The 21,907-nt window shown below is 44.1% G+C and overlaps 1 protein-coding gene across 1 annotated transcript in view; it reads right to left on the reverse strand.

Moving 5' to 3' along the window:
• The window catches only part of lamc3 (laminin, gamma 3), a 220,913-nt gene that overhangs the window by 103,957 nt on the left and 95,049 nt on the right, over nucleotides 1-21,907 (reverse strand). The window contains exons 5-9 of the mRNA XM_039764395.1: nucleotides 15,772-15,960; nucleotides 12,762-12,879; nucleotides 12,420-12,518; nucleotides 8,409-8,545; nucleotides 6,145-6,264 (exon numbers count right to left, since the gene is read on the reverse strand). Coding sequence (XP_039620329.1) covers nucleotides 6,145-6,264; nucleotides 8,409-8,545; nucleotides 12,420-12,518; nucleotides 12,762-12,879; nucleotides 15,772-15,960 — 663 coding nt within the window. The remainder of the gene's footprint in view (nucleotides 1-6,144; nucleotides 6,265-8,408; nucleotides 8,546-12,419; nucleotides 12,519-12,761; nucleotides 12,880-15,771; nucleotides 15,961-21,907) is intronic.

Genomic DNA, 21,907 nt, shown 5'->3' on the forward strand with positions numbered 1-21,907 from the left:
CGGAAGGTGTTAAACCTGCGGACATTATTCGTCGAATGCAAGCACAGTATGGTGACAACCGTTTATCGCGAAGCAAGATCTAGAGCGCTTCAAACAGGGAAGAACTTCTTTATGTGACGAAGAAAGATCGGGCAGGCCATCAACGTCAACCACTGAGGACAATGTGATAGTCGTTGATTGCAAAATGGGTTGCAGATACAACCGAAAAACTTTTTCTCTGACGGAATCAAAAAACTTGTGAAACATTGGGAAAAGTGCATTGAAGTCCAGGGAGGTATGTTTCACATTTCTATCATTTGAATAAATGCCCCTTTTCTCAAATGTCCCTTTACTTTTTGAATTCCCCTCGTACAATGGACCCTTAAATTACAAACTCAGTTCGTTCGCGAGGGCTGGTTGTAAGTCAAGACTGTTTTTTCCCATAAGAAATAATGGAAATACCCATAATGAGTTCTGAACCTCCCATAGCAACACTTACTTAACCTTTTCATAATAAAAAAGGGTTGTAGAAGGTGCATAAGTTACGAAAAACACCAATAATTTTTCTAATGTACTAACCAAAAAGTTTTAATAAGTGCCTAACCTCCCAGAAACAGTACAATACGATTTCATACCGTACTCACCATTTATGTTGACATCTTTGGCTTGCAGGAATGGAGGAGGAGGAGAATGAAATGGAAGGTGGTTATTGTTTGGAAGGAGAGCCCCCTTCCATAAGAACATCAGGACCCTGGCTCTCTGGTGTCCTTTCTCTCCTTGGGAGAGGCTGTAGCCCACTAGGACCTGCTTCTGGCTCACTAGGTCTCAGCCTTTTCGGAAATAAAAACTGGTCTAAGGTCGTCTGTTTCTGTCTTTTCTTCAACACAGTTCTGCAGTATGACATGACATTGTCATTAAGAAAGTTAATGCAACAATTTGCTTTTTCTCTGTCTGGGTGGGTCGTCTCTTCAAATGTTTGTAGCTCTGTCCATTTTTTCAGGATGTCCTTTATGTAATTTTTGGCAGCCCTTTTATCAGCACTGGCTGCTTCACCATGCCTAACTACGCTATGAATCCCAGTTCTCGCTTTAAAATTGTGAAACCACCCCTTACTGGCACAAAATGTTTCACCACTATCACTTGTTGATGGCTTATCCTTTATAACGGAGGAGTGTCGAACGCCAGGCCTGGAGGGCCGCAGTGGCTGCAAGTATTCATTCTAAACCTTTTACTAACCAGCAAGCAGTTTTCACTGCTAATGCACTCCTTAATTTTAATAACCCTGTTTTGGAGGATTCAGTCCTCTGAATTGATTTCTTTCTTCTTTAAATGACAGCCAAACAGAAATGAGATGTGAAACGGGCCAACAGATGACCAGCTAAACTGGGATTTCAAACTGCAACCAATTTCACTCCAACCAATCCCTTAATGAGAAGCTGATTCTTGCTGTTAATTAAACCCATTAATGAATTCCATGGCCTGTTGCCGCTCTCATTTCCAAAAGCATTGATTTTTCTGTTTTTTCTAAGATCACTGCCAAAATGTTTTGGGGACCTGAGAGGCCTACCTTCACCTTTCTTTATTTTCAGATATTGCGTGATAGGCACAGGTGAGCTGGCCAGGTGACGGCTCGTTTTGTGTCTCATTATTATTTGGTTGCTGATTAAGGAAAAAGAGACAACTAAGGGGCCTGAGTCAAGTTAATTAAAGCTAAGGCAAAAGAAGATAATTAGCAGCAAAAACGGGTCGCTAATGAAGAAGACGGTTAGAATGAAAACCTGCAGCCACTGCGGCCCTCCAGGGCCAGAGTTCAACACCCGTGCTTTTAACAGATCTGCATTTCCAGCCCTAGCTTTTTCACAAGTTATCAACTCAGATAGCCTATCATCTGCCATCTGCCTTTCGTTTATCCACACTAATTGCTTTTCTACCTCGTCTAACACTGTTGATCGTGACTTACTAATTTGAGTAACACCTTTAGCAACACTAGCTTCCTTATACAAATCTTTTCTTTGTAAAATTGTCGAGATGGTGGATTTTGACATGCCGTACATATTAGTGAGATCGGTCACACGGACGGCACTCTCATATTTCCGCACAATTTCCTTCTTTATTTCGATTGTGATCGCTTTCTTTACCTTCGTTCCCTTCTCTTCCTTCCTTAGCTTCTTTTCTAGCTTTTTTGGGGCCATTTTGATAGCAATTATTGAAATAAATGATATAAAGTACTGCACTGACCGAAATTATGTCCACAGACACACGTATCTGAGCTCCAACTGACGCTTACGAATGCTCTCGGCTATTTGTTTACAATCGCACAAGCGGATTGTCACGTGCCCAGCCGGGATGCCCGAGGGGACTGGAGGAGGGCTGGTGCCTCCTCTCGACCACGAGGGGGCGACCCCCCTGGTTTTGTTGGAAGCCCAACCCTGTAGGGGCCCATGGCCACCGCCAGGCGGCACCCCCGTGCCTGAAGAACCCCGGGTGTGGCAGAAGTGCTGGGGGGAAGAAGAATGGGGACACCCGGACTGCTTCCGGGTGCGCAGCTGGCACTTCTGCCACACGGGGGCGTGTCCTTGGAGGAGTGCCGGGAAGCAGCTGGCGCCCATCCGGGTTGGTATAAAAGGGGCCGCCAGAAGAAAGGCATAAAAGACTGTGAAAGGCCCGGACTTTTGGGGGATCGGTGCTGGAGGCACTGGGACGTGCACTAAAGTTTGTAAATATTGTATATAGTGGTGGTGGAAATAAACGTGTGTGTTGGGTGCAAAACGATGTCCGTCTGTCTGTGGCCAGGGCCTGTTCCACAGGATACACGTGACCGCATTCGGGTTGTAACTCAAGATGTTGGTTGTACAGTAATCCCTCGTTTATCGCGGGAGATAGTTTCCAAGGCTGGCCGCAATAACTGAATTTCCGTGAAGTAGGAACACCATATTTATTTAATAACTTAACGTGTATTTGGACGTTTTTAAACCCTCCCTGTACTGTTTACAACCCACCCTTTACTCTATTAATAACAGGGACAACTGTTAAGCAATATGAAATCGGTAGATAAGCTTACAGTTACTGTATAGCGAAGGACACGTACCTATACTGTATATGACGTGATGATGGTGATGAATATGCTGTGCAGTAAAAATGATGACGATGAAGGTGATGATGACTTTTACTGTGCAGCCGATGACTGTATTTTACGTCTCTTCAGACGGCGGTGCCATTTCCTGTTGCACCTCTTCCACGGTTTCCGAAGGTGTATCCGTAGTAGTCGTAGGAACTGGCTCTTTTTTGTGAGGCTGCAAAAACATTGTGATCGGCAGCTGCTGCCGCTGCTTCTTTTTCCTGTCGAAGAGCAGCTTGTAGGCGGTCGTGACGTCGTCGACCTTGTTGCAAAACTGGACCGATCAAACCATATCGTCGTCCCATTCCTGTGACCGCTCTTGCAGATCCTTAGCCAGTCTGCAGCCACAGCCGCGGACGTTCTCCCTTCCTTCAACATATCCAGAAGTTTCACCTTCTCAGCGATCGTCATCATTCTTCGTTGGCGTTTAGGCTCAGCACCAGCCTTGGAAGAAGGAGCACGTTTGGGAGCCATTGCAGGGAGTGAAAATTGAAGCGAAGTTCAACACAAAGAAACCACAAAAAAATCACACACAGTACAGTGTAAAGTAAACCGCTCGGCGAGAAAGCTTGAAGCGAAATGGCCGCGACAGAGAGACAAGGGGAGGTGCTGTGGGATCTGGGCATCAGTCAAAGCACCAATCACGGGCCCGATTAGAAAGCGGGAAGCTGTGATTTGTCGTCTCCCTCCCATGAACCAATCACAGCCCGTGTTAGTCATTGAACTTGTTTTGTTGTTCTTAGACTAGGAAGTACTACTACTATATTTAAAAACCCGCGAAGTCGTGAATCCGCGAAAAGTGAACCGCGAAGTAGCGAGGGATTACTGTACTTCAAAACAAAAAATCTGGTCGTAAACCTAGTTGTTTGCATGCCAGGCCGGTCGTATATATCGAGGGTCGACTATACAAAAGTTTACAGTAAAGTAACAGTGAAAATAGGGCATATGTAACAATTCCCATGAAACTAACAATCTCTTTAAATGGTATATCTGGTAAACCAAACCCGGGGGTGGGCAAGCGAAGCGAGCAGAGGGTGGAGCCCCCTAGTTTTTCAATAATTATTGCATTATTTTGCAAGGGCGGCATGGTGGCACAGTGGGTAGCGCTGCTGCCTTGCAGTTAGAAGACCTGTCGGTTTGCTTCCTGGGTCCTCCCTGCGTGGAGTTTGTATGTTCTCCCCGTGTCCGCGTGGTTTCCTCCCACAGTCCAAAGACATGCAGGTTAGGTGCATTGGTTATTCTTAAAATGTCTCTGGTGTGTGCTTGGTGTGTGTGTGTGCGCCCTGCCCGGAGTTTGTTTCCTGCCTTGCGCCCTGTATTGACTGGGATTGGCTCCAGCAGACCCCCGCGACCCTGTAGTTGGGATATAGCTGGTTGGATAATGGATGGATTATTTTGCAAAGATAACCCCTCCAGCTGCCGGCCATTACTTCATTTCTAGTCAGTCAATTTCTAAACCAGTGAGTCCATTTACTACCAAACTCCCAGCTCAGCTCCAGGTCTCTGGCCTAATGTTAGTAAATATCGACCTCCAAAATGTGAAGAAAGACCCCTGCCTCTGATCTAAAGGTTACTAAATCAGGATGCTCGAAACTTCAAGGGTATTTCCTACTCTCTGGTCTAATGTTTGTAAATGTGGATGCTCGGAATGCGGCGGAGCCGTATGTCCCATCTAACGTCGGTAGATGTTGATGCTCGAAACTCCAAGGGGGTCTCCCTTCTCTGATCTAACGTCAGTAGATGTTGATGCTCGAAACTCCAAGGGGGTCTCCCTTTCTCTGATCTAATGTCAGCAATTCTGGACAGTATAGAATCTTCTCTTGATTATTTTGAATTCAGATTTCTTAGAAGAGTTCCAGGGCTTGCATTTTTTCCACTTCTGGCACTGGTTGGACAAATTACGAGGGATGTTCAAAAAGTTTCCGCTCTTTTATATTTTATACCAGTTTAGCACAGAGGGAATGAACGAAGAAACCAAGCTTGGTGGCGCTGACAAATGCTTCACTATATTCAGTATTTTAGCTCATTTTGCTGACTACCCACACGTCGAAACATTTAACCACACGGCTTAATTTTATACTGTGATGTCCAAAGGCATGAGGAAAACCAACTTTATTCCAATCAAAACAGGATATGCTATGGCGTTTATTCAAATGGGAACAACCACTTCAATACACACAGACAGGGCAAGCAGGCAGTGACGGGTGCCAGGCTGGTGGCCGGGTTAGAATGTCCTCCATATCACCCGATTGACGGGTTAACACGGCGGGGCTGCGAACCTGCAGTTACATCGCAAAGGAAGGTGACTATGAAGAAAAGCGATGCCATTTATTTTTGAAAGTCTTAACAAGTAGAGTTTAAAAAAAGTGCAGAAACTTTTTGAACGTCCCTCATAAGTAAGTAAGTAAGTAAGTAAGTTTATTGCATTTTTCCACCTCTCTCAGTCTTCTGCTGGCCCCACAAGGCCGCTCCTCTAGCCCACTTTGCAGAGATCTTCTTTCACTTTGACGTTGAAGTCATTTCTGCTGATCAGTGACAAAACAGCCAAATTAAATCCACTGGGATTCCATGGTGTTTAACTTCCACAGAAATGCAGGCGCTGTATTAGACATGCTGGATGATTTCAGGCTTGTCCAAGATGGCACAGAATAAAGTATTTTCAGAAAGCGCGTGGACAATGCTAAGAAAATGGCCAGTGAATGGGAGTGACTGGAATGACACGTCCTTGAGGTGACGAGGCCAACAACCTCGTGATATCAGCGGGAAAGACAAGCCTGGCTGTTTGTGTTTAAATTTTCTCAGATTTTCCATATAGCGCCTTTCATACTCTTTCCTATCCTAAAGTCCTCAGTGTATTCAGAGCATCATCACTTCATGGAGGTCTTTGTCCTTTCATTTGAACTTGCTTCCGCCTGTGCCTGACTTACTTTAAATGAAGAGGGGGTCTTTAGCCCCAATTACAGGGTTTTGGGCCCAGGGTAGTGAACTCCAGCAGCTTCATCTCTTGCACCCATTCACATTCCTCTCGACCCACCCTAGTAACATACCTGGTGCTTTGAAGAATCCAGGTTGATCTTCTCCACTTGTGTTTAAATGAAGCCCACCTTCGTTCCACACAAGCAGAGATTCGCTCCCATCTGCCCGCTCGCTCAACCAGCCATCCGCTCCTAAAATTGAAGATTATCAAAGTTAGGATATAATGAAGTTGGCTTTTGTTCCTCTAGGCTCCTCACAGAGATGTTTGGAGTTGGGACTTGACTACTGTGGGCCTGCTGGCAGCTTGGTGATTCAGTGCAATGACATGTCAGTCCAGAAGGGGGCAGAGCTTTTCACCCCCAGCACCACCTTGTTGCCTGTACACCAAACAGATACCAGTGAAGAGTTGAGCCAACAAAACGTCTGAGGAAACGAGAGGTCTAGATAGGCCTAATCCAAAGCTGCCTGCAGGGTGAAGGTGGAACCACCCTGACTACTGCTTGTTCTATATTTATGGCCATGTAGGAAAAGCCATCGAGGAGCTGGGCAGCTCTGTCTTCATTTCATGAATTCAGCCTCCCAAAGGCCACACTTCACCTACCTGGTCAGTCAATGATTTTGCTCAGGCTCTCCTGACCTTCATCTTCCAAGGTGGGCCTCACTCAGGTAAGTTTCATATTCAGAGGCTAAGATAGGCCATCGCATTGTGGACTTGACATCCCACTTGAGAATGAGAAACAAGGTGGGCTAAGCTAGGTCTTCATCAACTCAAGACCTTTGCCCTGTGTCGTAGTGTACTGGAGGCTGTGCTTGACCCATCACTTCATTTGCTGGTTTGGAAGGGTCCAAACTTCATTTTCTGGTCTTGATTAGCTTGTGACTTGGCCATTCCAAAAAACCTCCATTTCTTTATTTTCAGCCATTCCTTGGTGGATTTCCTGGTAGGTTTAGCATCATTGTCATGTCGCAAGGCACACTTTCAGATGAGCTTCAATCTTCGGACAGATGGTTTCACATTAATCTCGAGCACCTTCTGGTACGATGAAGAATTCCTGGTGGATGCAGGTGATGGTGAGCTTCCCAGGCCCTGATGTAGCAAAGTAGCCCCAAACCTGGACGTTTTCACCACCTTGTTTTATGTTTGCTGTCAGGTTCTTCTGCTCATATACAGTCTTTGGTTTTCACCCAACATTTCTTCTGGTACTGTGGCCAAATCACTCTACCTTGGACATGTCTTTGATTGTTCCAGGTGTCCTGGTCTTTGTGTAGGTGTTGATGAACAAACCTGATGTTATTTCTAGACAGCAATGGCCTCCTACTTGCACAGCTTAGGTCCCATGATGAATTTGGGGGTTCTTAGAGACTCCTTTCAGAATCTTGAAGTTCTATTCTCAGGCTGAATTTGCTGGGTTGACCAGGCCTGAACACACTGGCAGTTGTTTGAAATCTTTGAAATTTGTGGATGATCTTCTGGACAGTGGAAGGGTTGATTTCCAGTTGCTTGTAGACCTTCTTAAACCCCTTCCCAGTCTCACAGGCATCCAGAACTTTCTTTCTGAAGTCCTGAGAGTGACTCTCACCTCAACAACAAGCTAAATGTCAGAGGTTTTAATCAGACAGGACCCTCACTTATGACACTCTGGTCTGGTGCACGCAATTCTAATTTGAGGTTGTGATAAATGGAGGGGTGGACTTAAATTTTTTCCAAGTGTGAAATTTGCATTTCCGTCTATTTCAATTATACAACGGACTATGAAATGCAAATGTGGCCTGATGTTTGTTACATTACATCACCTTTATCTATAGATACAGTTTAAATGAGGATCAAATGTTAATATGTCCACACACTGCATGTAAAAAAAGGGGGTGCACTTACTTTTTCACACGACTGTACTTTGAATAACAAAATATGCAACATAATATACATAAAAATCATAAATTATGGAAAACGGTATATGATCCAGGAACAAAACGCCAGGTAAACCATGACAAGCTGACGTCACTTGTTTTTACTGTTTCATGGTGAACTTCTAACATTAGTGGTCTCGAATGGCGGGCTGCCCACTTTGATGAGGGTCAGGTGACATCAACCAAGGCCACACCACTTCTTCATGACCCTGTTAGACATTCAGCCTGTGCCACACCTTTGCTTTCCAGTCTTGGGGGCAAGCCGGACACTTTGCCAATTCCACATCCTCATTGGGTGATCACTCCAACCAATGGCACTTGTTGATTTGCTATTTTGGAGTGGCAGGCTGCAGTTGAGACTGCCTGGGCTTCCATGTGTTGTCCTCTGTTACGGCTATGAAGTCTCTAACCCTTGTTTTCTACTGACCTTCTGTGAAGTTTGAAGCGATCCTGTATACAGAGTACCCCGGTGCCGACTGGCAGATGGCCGAATGTCCATGGCAGAAGCACTCTGTGCAGCCCGCGAGGTTCTCAGGGTCCAAGTTGAAGGTTCCAGGCTTGCATCTGTACAGTGGGGGGAAAAAAAAAAGAATATAGCTTGTCCTTAAAGTGAATAACTAAAATCACTGATGATGGAGTCACACACGTGCGCATGGGAGGCAGATAAAGGGCTCAAGTGAGGGCAATACCACGCCAGACCAGGGGGTGGCAGAGTGCACTAACCCTTTCTTTCTTTCCTCTGCAGAGCAATTAGGAGAAATCCCGCCTGTCCCCGATGACGTCACTTCCAGTCCAGGCCCTGACGACATCACTTCCGTTTCCGACCCAATGACCTTATTTCCGGTTTAGATTCTGCTGACCTCACGTCCTCTGCTTGACCATAAAACCGCCATTTTGTTTCATCCTAGTCCAGCGTTTCACAACCTTTAAGTATTTGCGACCCGAGTTTTCATAACTGTTTTAATTGCGCCCCCCCTAACAATTTTTTTGAAATGTAGATGCATATTTTATTATACCTACTTTTATCGACATTTATCTAACTCTATATTTATTGTTCTAGTATCAGGATGTAGTTTAATTTGTTTTGGTTTCAACAGATGTTTTTTTTCATATTTTCGATTCTTGTTTTCTTTTTTTCACATCTTTGCACCCCCCCTTTTTGTTATTTCGCACCCCTCTAGGGGGACCCCCACAGGTTGAGAACACCACTGTCCTAGTCGGTTCTGTTTTGGACTCGAGTCTGTACACAAGTCGCATCTAAGTGCCTACTTTGCAGCCATATTTCAAGTACTTTGTATATGGGTGGCTTCCCCAAACCTTTTCTGTGGCATTTGTCTGTTTATTTGACAATGGACATCTGCACATCACCATCATTGTAATACTTCATTGCTAACCCAAAGAGGTATTACAAGTATGGAGCAGAATTTAACAGTAGATGATATCACTTAGGGCGGCATGGTGGTGCAGTGGGTAGCGCTGCTGCCTCGCAGTTAGGAGACCTGGGTGGTTCGCTTCCCGGGTCCTCCCTGCGTGGAGTTTGCATGTTCTCCCCGTGTCAGCGTGGGTTTCCTCCCACAGTCCAAAGACATGCAGGTTAGGTGCATTGGCGATCCTAAACTGTCCCTAGTGTACGGGTGTGTGTGCCCAGTGGTGGGCTGGCGCCCTGCCTGGGATTTGCTCCTGCCTTGCGCTCTGTGTTGGCTGGGATTGTCTCCAGCAGTTCCCCATGACCATTTGTTAGGATATAGTGGGTTGCATAATGACTGACTGACTGATATCGCATAATATGATGATTTTATATTCAGAGGTTAAGATAGGCCATCGCGTTGTGGACTTCACATCCCACTTAAGAATAAAAAACCAGGTGGGCTAAGCTAGGCCTTCATCAACTCAAGACCTTAGCCCTGTGTCGTAGTGTATTGGAGGATGTGCTTGACCCATCACTTCATTTGCTGGTTTGGAAGGATCCCGTCTTCATTTCCTGGCCTTGATTAGCTTGTGACTTGGCCATTCCAAAATCTTCCATTCTCTCCATTTATTTTCAGTCATTCCTTGGTGGATTTGCTGGTAGGTTTAGGGCCATTGCCATGTCGCAAGGCCCACTTTTGGTTGAGCTTTAATCTTCGGACAGATGGTTTGACGTTATCCTGCAGTTCTTCTCAGGAAGAGCATCCAGGGTGATCATATTTAGGGGCTGGTGGGTCAAAATCACACTCAAAGCCAGACTCCCATTGTCTCTTTCTCTAATTATCTCTTCTTGATCTTTTAAGGCAGTGGTTCTCAACCTGTGGGGCGGACCCCCCTAGAGGGGTGTGAAGAAACAAAAAGGGGGTGTGTGCGAAGATGTGAAAAAAAGAAAACAAGAATCAAAAATATGAAAAAAAAATCTGTTGAAACCAAAACAAATTACCATAAACTACATTCTGATACTAGAAAAATAAATATAGAAATAGAGAAATGTCGATAAAAGTTAAGTAGGTACAGTGGTGTGAAAAACTATTTGCCCCCTTCCTGATTTCTTATTCTTTTGCCTGTTTGTCACACAAAATGTTTCTGATCATCAAACACATTTAACCATTAGTCAAATATAACACAAGTAAACACAAAATGCAGTTTTTAAATGATGGTTTTATTATTTAGGGAGAAAAAAAATCCAAACCTACATGGCCCTGTGTGAAAAAGTAATTGCCCCTTGTTCAAAAATCACCTAACTGTGGTGTATCACACCTGAGTTCAATTTCCGTAGCCACCCCCAGGCCTGATTACTGCCACACCTGTTTCAATCAAGAAATCACTTCAATAGGAGCTGCCTGACACAGAGAAGTAGACCAAAAGCACCTCAAAAGCTAGACATCATGCCAAGATCCAAAGAAATTCAGGAACAAATGAGAACAGAAGTAATTGAGATCTATCAGTCTGGTAAAGGTTATAAAGCCATTTCTAAAGCTTTGGGACTCCAGTGAACCACAGTGAGAGCCATTATCCACAAATGGCAAAAACATGGAACAGTGGTGAACCTTCCCAGGAGTGGCGGCCGACCAAAATTACCCCAAGAGCGCAGAGCGACTCATCCGAGAGGTCACAAAAGACCCCAGGACAACGTCTAAAGAACTGCAGGCCTCACTTGCCTCAATTAAGGTCAGTGTTCACGACTCCACCATAAGAAAGAGACTGGGCAAAAATGGCCTGCATGGCAGATTTCCAAGATGCAAACCACTGTTAAGCAAAAAGAACATTAGGGCTTGTCTCAATTTTGCTAAGAAACATCTCAATGATTGCCAAGACTTTTGGGAAAATACCTTGTGGACTGATGAGACAAAAGTTGAACTTTTGGAAGGCAAATGTCCGTTACATCTGGCGTAAAAGGAACACAGCATTTCAGAAAAAGCACATCATACCAACAGTAAAATATGGTGGTGGTAGTGTGATGGTCTGGGGTTGTTTTGCTGCTTCAGGACCTGGAAGGCTTGCTGTGATAGATGGAACCATGAATTCTACTGTCTACCAAAAATCCTGAAGGAGAATGTCCGCCATCTGTTCATCAACTCAAGCTGAAGCGATCTTGGGTGCTGCAACAGGACAATGACCCAAAACACACCAGCAAATCCACCTCTGAATGGCTGAAGAAAAACAAAATGAAGACTTTGGAGTGGCCTAGTCAAAGTCCTGACCTGAATCCAATTGAGATGCTATGGCATGACCTTAAAAAGGCGGTTCATGCTAGAAAACCCTCAAATAAAGCTGAATTACAACAATTCTGCAAAGATGAGTGGGCCAAAATTCCTCCAGAGTGCTGTAAAAGACTCATTGCAAGTTATCATAACGCTTGATTGCAGTTATTGCTGCTAAGGGTGGCCCAACCAGTTATTAGGTTCAGGGGGCAATTACTTTTTCACACAGGGCCATGTAGGTTTGGATTTTTTTTCTCCCTAAATAATAAAAACCATCATTTAAAAACTGCATTTTGTGTTTACTTGTGTTATATTTGACTAATGGTTAAATGTGTTTGATGATCAGAAACATTTTGTGTGACAAACATGCAAAAGAATAAGAAATCAGGAAGGGGGCAAATAGTTTTTCACACCACTGTATAATAAAATATGAATCTACATTTCAAAAAAATTGTTAGGGGGGGGGCAATTAAAACTGTTATGAAAACTTGGGTTGCAAATACTTAAAGGTTGAGAAATGCTGTTTTAAGGTGACTTGGGTAAAAACTCAACACATCCAAATTTTACTTGGCAGAGACTAATTACTATTACATAGTGCCCACCATCACTAGGCACCCACCCACATACAATAATATTATTATAAGTAACACTTAAACCCCCCAGTCATTGGTGTCCACTTCAGCTGAGCTGGAGAAATTTAAACAAAAGAGGAGCAAGAGGGTCACATCAGGCATAACAATCATCTGAACATTCAAGATTGATGGTACCTGTCACAGGTGTAGCCCTCCACGTTCTTCTTACAGAGGCACTGTCCATTAAGTGGGCTGCAGAAGCCTGTGGTGCCTACTGGGTGGCAGTCACACTGCCTGGTCATGGGGACAAAACAGTTGGGTTAATGACAACACGTCTGTTATGGACCGAGGAACAGCCGGGCCTGCTATGTGGCACAACGGCGGCTGCCAGCAAATCAAGTCAATTACAGAGTCCCATGGTGGTTTGCTTCCATGCTTCCCCCAGCCCCCTTTTCCCCCTATTGAATTTATAAAGCCAGCTAAAGCCGCCTGCCTGACCCCCCGACTGTTCCCGGGCGTGAGGACTCATTTTATTACCGGCAGCCGGACGCCGAGAGTGAGTGATGTCCCGGCTGGCAGCGGTCACATTTCTCTCCAGTCACGTTGGCTTTGCAGACACAGCGTCCGTCACTGTCACACTGAAGGCTCGTGGATCCTAGACAAAGGGAAGAGCAACTTTGTCATTTTAAAGATCGTGCCAGGAAAGAAAAGATGCCGTTCAAGGGTGAAAATGAAAAGTGGGAGAGAGCGACACGTTGTCCAAAGACAGGGTTAATGTCCATAAAGTCGGCCAGGAAAATGTCCATAAAGTCGGGCACTTCGTGTTGGCCACTCATACACCCGGGGGGTTCAAACATGAGCTTCTGCCAGCCAAATTCAACCTTCGCTTAAACCGAAAAACATTCAGATGGGTGTCAGATTTTCCATCCATCCAACTCTCCAAACCTGCTTTTCCTGTTGCAATGTTGGGGGGTGTGTAGGAGCCCACCCAAACAATTGGAGGTGCAATGCAGGAGTAGACCCTGGGTCAATGCCTGCACACAATGTTCCTGGGATAAGGATGGGGATTCCCATAACTCTGTAAGATCAGAAAATGGAAACATTGAGAAATTATGTTAAATGATAATAAAAGGTCCACACATTAAGTAGTACGTCATGCTATTGTTGATAAGTTTCAGTCGGGTTTCAGAACAAACCACGGCACAGAAAGTGCACTCGTTAAAGTAGTCAATGACTTGCGGGTAAATGTAGACAGAGGGCGTCTATCTGTTCTCATCCTCTTAGATCTGAGGGCCGCATTTGATACCATTGATCAGAATATTCTTAGAAATCGCCTTAGTCAGTGGGTGGGCCTCTCTGGCAGGGTCTTAAATTGGTTTGAATCTACCTGGCAGGTAGAAAATTCTTTGTTAGTTGTGGTAATTATACTTCAAAGACCCCTGATATTCTATATGGTGGTCCACAAGGCTCTCTCCTGGGTCTGCTGCTCTTTTTGATTTACATGCTTCCGTCAGGTCAGATTATCTCGGGGCATAACGTGAGCTACCACAGTTATGCTGACGACACACAGCTGTACTTATCAATAGCACCTGATGACCTCGACTCTGTTGTTTCACTATCACAATGTCTTACTTGTGTTTCTGAATGGATGAGTAGTCATTTTCTCAAGCTAAATAAAGAGAAAACAGAAATTTTAGTGATTGGCAATAATAGATATAATGAGGCTATTAGAAATAAACTTGATGCATTAGGATTACAAGTCAAGACGGAGGTAAAGAATTTAGGGGTAACTGTTGACTCTGACCTGAATTTTAAATCACATCTTAATCAGATCACTAGGACAGCATTTTTTCGCTTAAGAAATATGGCAAATGTTAGGCCTCTTATATCGTTGAAAGAGGCTGAGAAATGAGTTCACGCTTTTGTTTTCAGTCGACTAGATTACTGTAACGCACTCCTCTCAGGACCACCCAAAAAAGACATCAATCGATTGCAACGAGTGCAGAATGCGGCTGCTTGAATCCTAACTAAGAAAAGAAAATCTGAGCACATCACACCAGTCTGAGTGTCACTACACTGGTTACCTGTGTCATTCAGAATTGACTTTAAAATACTACTAATGGTGTTTAAAGCCTTAGGCTCTTTTGGTCCTTCCTATATATAGGAATGCCTGTCCCCTTAAATCCTGCTTATAGTTTACAAAGCCTTAAATAATCTGCTCCATCTTATATATCAGAGTGTATTTCACCTTACACTCCAAATCGTAACCTGAGATCTTCAAATGAGGGTCTGCTTAGAACTCCAAGAGCTAAACTTAAAAGAAGTGGCGAGGCGGGCGGGGGGCCTTCTGCTATTCTGCACCTCAAATCTGGAATTGACTGCCAATAGAAATTCACCAGGCTGATACGGTGGAGCACTTTAAAAATCTGCTGAAAACACATTACTTTAACATGACTTTCTCAGAGCTTCATTTTAATTTAATCCTGATGCTCTGTATATTCAGTTAATTATCATGATTATTCATAGTGGCTCCAAAATCCGTACTAACCCCTACTCTCTCTTCTGTTCTTTTCCCAGTTTCCTGTGGTATCGATCTACACCACCACCACCTAATCAAAGCACTGTGATGTCCCTACATTGATGGATTAAAGGCCAGAAGTCTTTGTGGCCATCATCATCAAGTTCTTCCATGAGAACCCTGAATACCATGAGGACGTACTGAGGTCATTGATGTTTGGTAGAATGCCTAGAGGGGGCTGGGTGGTCTCATGGCTGTCTGGAGTTTTTTTTGTTTTTCTGTCCTCCCTGGCCATCGGACCTTACTTTTATTCTATGCTAATGAGATTTGTCTTACTTTAATTCTTTGTCTTTTTTCTCTTTTTCATCATGTAAAGCACTTTGAGCTACATTATTTGTATGACAATGTGCTATAGAAATAAATGTTATTGTTGTTGTTGCTGTTGTTAGCAGTGGGTGGCACTACACAACCCAGAAAATGCTGGCACGGTGAACCCACATTGAGACACATCTACTGATATATTGATGTCATAGCAGCTCTGGCCACTTGAGCGCATGACCTTTGGTTTCTTAGCTTGGATGAGGAGGGCTAAAATAACTAATTACAAGGATCAACTTCTTGTGTTATTTGCCAGGAGAAGCTTTTAAGATTGGTGCGCTATAAGCACCACCCTACTTTTAAAGGTAGAGCTACCTTCCTGGCTGACCCTGCCAACCTACACTTGCAGGTCCAAACCCCTCCTTTGGACAATTCAGACTTGACCTTCCATCGACTGCCCTCGAGTTACACATTTCCACCCTTTGCAGCCACTGATCCAGTAATCTGGTCATCATATGAAGTGCCTGCTGGAGGAGATCTGCATCAGGAGGCCACACGTGAGGAGCTCTCTACTGCCCCGTCACTCTGTTCATTTATCAAATATGAGAACTTGACTTGGCTGTCAGCTTGAAGGTGACGTCACAGCCCACATGTTTGAATCTCAGAAACAACGATGGCGGGACAGCAGATTGGTGACTCTTACAATCTTACCCAGAATGCTGCAGTTACACGGGTGACAGACGTCCTTGGGGTGTGTACGGTAGAAGCCATCCCGGCAGCGCTCACAGTTGGGACCATCAGTGTTGTCACGGCAGTTCAAACATCGGCCACCATGTCCTTGGCTCCGGTACAGCTCAGCGTCAAACACACACTCCTCGGACCTCCCACTGCAGTTGCAGGCTGTAATAACCGAAAGAAGGCTTGTTGGCCATTGTGATAAATGGGAGTGTGTGAACATCTGGAGCATTTCATTGGAGTGAGAGCTGGTGATTCATCTCAAATCGTCAGTGGTAGGAACTTCTGTGTTCCAAAGCAATAGATAGACAGTTACGAAAGGCACTATATATGAAAGACACTATGTGATAGATAGATAGATAGATAGATAAATAGATAGAAATGAAAGGCACAATATAATAGATAGTGTCATGCTCACACATCAGAGGACCTCCTCACAGGCTCAGTTGAAGTATGTAATAAGCCACTGTGACAACAGGGGGCGCTGCTGCTAACTTTATCATTTCAATCTTTTCCCACTGTGCCAAGAAGGCACCCAATGAAGACATTTAGCCCCTCCCCTTCCAGTCTAGCCATTATAAGATCCCAGGTGTCCTGGAAGGAACCGTCATTACTGACCAGAGCAACTCACCGGATGAAGCTCCACTAAAATGTCTGCTATTATTGCCTTTCTTTGAAATTCCCACTGAAGGGACAAACACCAATGAACATTTTTTTTGTTTATCTTTTGTTTAGAATTTGCTGTCTCCGCACAATAAATGGGGCAATCCAGTTGGCACTCCAAAACTTCTCTGTTGTATCCTGAAGTGTCATTCCTGCACCCAGCCATGATAGATAGATAGATAGATAGATAGATAGATAGATAGATAGATAGATAGATAGTTAGGTACCATATAGATAGATAGATAGATAGATACCATATATAGATAGATAGATAGATAGAAAGGCACTATATAATAGATAGATAGATAGATAGATAGATAGATAGATAGATAGATAGATAGATAGATAGATATATAGATAGATAGATAGATAGATAGATAGATAGATAGATAGATATGAAAGGCACTATAATAGATAGATAGATAGATAGATAGATAGATAGATAGATAGATAGATAGATAGATAGATAGATAGATAGATAGATAGATAGATAGATAGATAGATAGATGTTAAAGACACTATAGAAGGCCAGAAGGATGAAGGGGTTAGAGGAGTTGGCCTTCCTGGAACACATAATTCCCCAATACAAAAGTGCTGCCCTCCAGTGTGTCACTGCCTTTGCTTTAAAATTCACAGGCATGCTGGGAAGTGTAGTCCCATGCTATAGCTGTGTGGTATACCTTGCCTACCACCAGGGGGAACTGCAAGGAGGAACTATCCATCAGATTGTGGGCCGACATTTGAAGTACCTCAAAGGTCTGGTTTAAAGGGGGCCACTTTGCCTCACTTCAGGAAAGTTGGAGTCAGGAGGCAGAGGACAACACCTATGGGAGGAAGAAGAGTTGGGAGAAGAAGAGGATAAAGGAAGGATTCACCATCCATTTACTTTCTAGATTGTTTGGAAGGTATTTGTAGGTGTAAAATGTGTTATGTGAACCTGTGACTGTGTGCATGTCAGTTGTGTCTGTGGTTTGGGGCTTGATAGCATGCCCTGTCTTTCACAACATATATGAAAGGCACCCTATGATAGATAGATAGATAGATAGATAGATAGATAGATAGATAGATAGATAGATAGATAGATATGAAAGGCACTATATAATTGATAGATATACTTTATTTGCACCAAATTGGAATTAAGTCTTAACAGAACATGAAGAAAATACATGTTTATATAATAAAAAATATATACTGTATATAAAACACACATAAGAACTACTGGCTTGAATCAGAGAACTGCTGCTGTCATTCACATGCTTGCGGGTGGCAGTAAGATGTGGTCAGATGTGCTCTGTTATTCTGCAGGTTTACGTTCAAAGGGTTAAGCTTTAATTAGTGTTAGTGTTGGGGCTGCTGGTTCAATGCAGGCAGGGCAGTGGGCAAGAGCAAGTGCACTTGTGAGGGAGATGGATGCCCCCGCACTCCACGAGTCTTAGGCAGATTGAGCCGATTAGCGTTGGGTCGAATCTCATCTAGGAGAAGGAAACGCCAAAATTAACCCTTTCTTCTTTAGGGGAATATCAATATATGGAAAGGCTGCAGGAATCAAACCCCCAAGAGAAATCTGCAGCTGGAGTTCCTAAGGCAGTTGGATGTTCTTGGCAAGTACATTCTAACAACTTTTGTGATGTTACTGGTGCCAAATTGTATTGGCATGTGCCATTCCCTTTGGCAGTACCAGTGATGTAGAAAGGGGCATTCTGTGGTTCTTCAAACTGTTTTGCTCAAGTTTGAACCCTAGAGAGGACACACCAGCAGTGCTTCCTAGTGCTGACACAACTTCTACCAAGTAAGTGCTTTGATGCCCACCACTGATCATTGTGTGAATTTCAGCGACTTACTTCATCTGCATGAGAAATGCTGGAGAGATGTGAAAATGAGATCTAGGCTTGGGAAGATTGGTGGCAGATGCCATTTAATGTACAGTAAATAAACGTAAAGTGCGTTGGAAGTAAAAAATGTTAAATGTGAAGGCACAGTGGGAAGTCTGAATGTTAAATGCACACTTTATGAGAAGGACTAGGGAGTTGTAATGGAGCTGCCACAACTTGTTGTGTTACAGTATGGGCTTCTTCAAAAAAAGACTTGCCAGCTGCATGAAGAGCGAAGTAAAAAAAAAAAAAAAAGCTGCATGTCTCTGAGGTTAGGGGTCTACGGTTCAAATCCTACAAATGACTGTACGCCGTTGGGCCCTTGAGCAAGGCCCTTAATCTTCAATTGCTTTGTCCTCGTAAGGAATTTGCAAGCAGGTCCCCCAACTTATAGGGAAAACTTGGGGGCTGGTGGCAGGACTGGCACTCTAGCCACTGCAAAAAAACCTCACACTGTCCTAATGTGGTGCTGAGGGGTCACCTGTTACACAGCTGGCACTCGGATCCCAATCTGGGTGGTTCATCGTGTGGCGGGTGTGGCAGCGTGCTGTAACCAGCGCATGCTCCTATCCTGTAGGCCGAGGTCTGCAGGTGGTAGTTGGTGCCTGGCTGCTTAGAGTAAAGTCATATCTGGACAGGCAGGTGAAGAACACGGACAACTCTTTTTGTCATATCTGAGCCTTCAACCCACAAGTCTACATCACGGCAGTAAGGCAAGCCTGATCGAGAAAGATGTTAGGCTATACAGCGCCCCCTATGTGTGGAGTCCAGTTCAAATGAAGTTATACTTAAGCTATACCCCATGCTAGCGAGGACCCTTGAGTAATACATGTGGTTTTGGTTTCAATTTCACAGAAAAGACCAAGAAGCACTAGAGAAAGTCCCAAGGAGGGCGACAAGGCTGATTAGAGGACGTAGCAGTGAGAGCTCTGAGTGGAGACTAAAGACCTTTTTAGTAAATGGAGAATAAGAGCGGGCGATAGACGTGCTGAAAATTCTGAAGTGAATTAGCAAAGGGCATCCCAGATGTTACTTTAAAGTGACGAACACACAGACACAAATGGAAAGGGCTGGCACCTCTAACAGTAAAGAGGCGGTGGTCCTCCAGCCCTCTCTGGTCTGATCATTTATTTAGAATTATTGGAAGTGTGGGGGTGACTGGCGTGGACTGTAAGGCTGCTGTCATGGGAGTCCTCAGCACCGACTTGCCGTGTGGCTCTAAGCGAAGTCCCTGAACTGGCTGACATATCGAAGCAGGTATTCTGTGCACGTGTGATATGCAAGTCAATTTGGATAAAAGCATCCGCTAAATTAATAAGCGTAATGTGATGTTTCCAGGTCACAGAACTAATGGGACATTTATTAGTGAGGGTCAAACAGAAGGACATCCCACCATCAGTGAATAACTGTAACTAGTGTGAGCCTCAGCGACTGCAAGGGTGTCAACGCTACAATCACATTACTGACAGAAGGTGACGGGGCAGGACGTCCAGTAACTGGGAAAGGTGCAGGACGTCCAGTAATCGGACTCTGATGTACCAGGTGAGGCTTCTCATTTAATAATAATAATACTTCTTTACGTTTCTAAAGTGCTATACACAGTGAGTGGGGAGCTAGGATGTGATGGCAGCCATTGGTGCCCCATTGTGCTCACCACACATTAGCTATTAGTTCATGAAGGTAGGGGATGATTAGGGAACCAGAATGGGTGGGCAATTTAGCTAAGACATTGGGGGTACTCCCGACTCTTTGCAAAGGGTGCCCAGGGATCGTTTTTGACCACAGTGAGTCAGGACCTCGGTTTTCACAGCACAATGTCACCTCATTGGGGTCCCAACACAGAACACAGGGTAGGTGCCCCCAACACCTCTTCCGGCAGCACCCCAAGTCTTTTGTCTTAGATGGTCTGCCATCCAAAGTGCCACCACAACACACAGTAGGGAAACACGGACACATTTGAGTAAGCCCTGCCAGGATGAAGTGCACTATAAAAAGCCCAACAGCATTAGAAGAGGTGGTGCTCTTGTTATGTGATGGAGTCGCAGACGTAACAAAGGGGGTGTGAGGCCTCCAAATTAAAGCACTGAACAGTATATGCTGCTAACGTAGGACCTCGACCCCACTGACCCATCACAACAAAAAAGCAGTTTTGAAAAATGACGGAACAATTAAATGGACTAATTAAGACGTGCATCTCGAGTGAATTGGCATCGCTAAATTGTGTGTGCCCTACACTGTACTGGCACTTCATTCACAGTTGGCTCCAGGCTTAAACAACACAGTAATGCTGGGATAGAATCCTGACCCAGTGCTCCTGTATTGGAGTTAACAGATTTGAAAAATGAACGAACGAACGAACGAACTCATGTCAGGTTAATTGTCATTTATAATAAGCCTCATTATGAGCGAGTGTGTCCTGCGATGTACTTACACCTGAAAAACCCAGAATGCAGTGCTGTCCCAGTGTCCTTTTATTAAAATAATAAATAAATGAATGCATCAACCAATTAATTAAAGATGTTCATTCATATCAGGGCAGCTGACCTGTCTAAAACTGAGTGAGTGACTGTGAGTGTGTCCTGTGATGAACTGGCATCCCATTCCAGGGAGGTGCCAGTCTTAAGCACAAAAATGCTGGGTTAGATTCCTAACACAATGATTTTGTATTGGAATAAGCAGATCTGAAAAATGAACAAATGAATGAATAATGTGGATATCAGATTAATTGAAAACTCCAAGGTGTCTCATGATGAGCGAGTGTGTTCTGCAATATACTGCCACCCTTCAGAGTTGGTTCCTAATTTGCATCTGATAATGCCAGGATAAACTGCTGCCCCAGTGATCTTGTATTAGAAGATGAAATGAATTGAATGGATGAATAAGGATATGCACATCAGGCATCAACTGGCAACACTAAAATCTTCCAGTAGGAATGTGCCGGAATGTGCCTTACACTGCATGGGCATCTCATTGTGCCTTAAGTGCAATTATTCTGGGATAGATTCCTGACCCAGTGATGTTTTATTGGAATAAGCAGGTATGAAAAAAATGATGAAGTGAATGAACAAGCGACTGAATATATGCCAGTCAGATTAATAGATGACGCTTAACGTGCCTCATTATGAATGAGGGTGTCTTGTGATGTACTGCCACCCAGCTGCCCCAGTTACATTGTACCAGAGTCACCAATGAATGAATGAATGAATGAAGTTGTGCACATCAGGCTAACTGGCAACTCTAAAACTTCCTAGGACAAGTGAGCAGGAGTGTGCCCTGCACTGCATGGGCATCTTATTATTCCCTACGCACAATAATTATAGGGAAGATTCCTGGCCCAGTGATCTTGCTCTGGAATTGGCACATTTGAAATGAAATGAATGGACATATGAACGTCAGGTAAATTGACAACGCTAAGGGGACTCATTATGAGCGAGTGTGTCCTGCAATGTTTTACCAACCTTCAAGGCTGGTCCCTGCGATACACTTAATAATTCCAGGATAGATTCCTGCCATCATGACCTGCTATTAGAGTGAAAAATAAATGAACAAACAACTAAAGAACATGTGCAGAACAGGCT

The sequence above is a fragment of the Polypterus senegalus genome, chromosome 9 (genome assembly GCF_016835505.1).
Source record: "Polypterus senegalus isolate Bchr_013 chromosome 9, ASM1683550v1, whole genome shotgun sequence".
NCBI lineage: Eukaryota > Metazoa > Chordata > Cladistia > Polypteriformes > Polypteridae > Polypterus > Polypterus senegalus.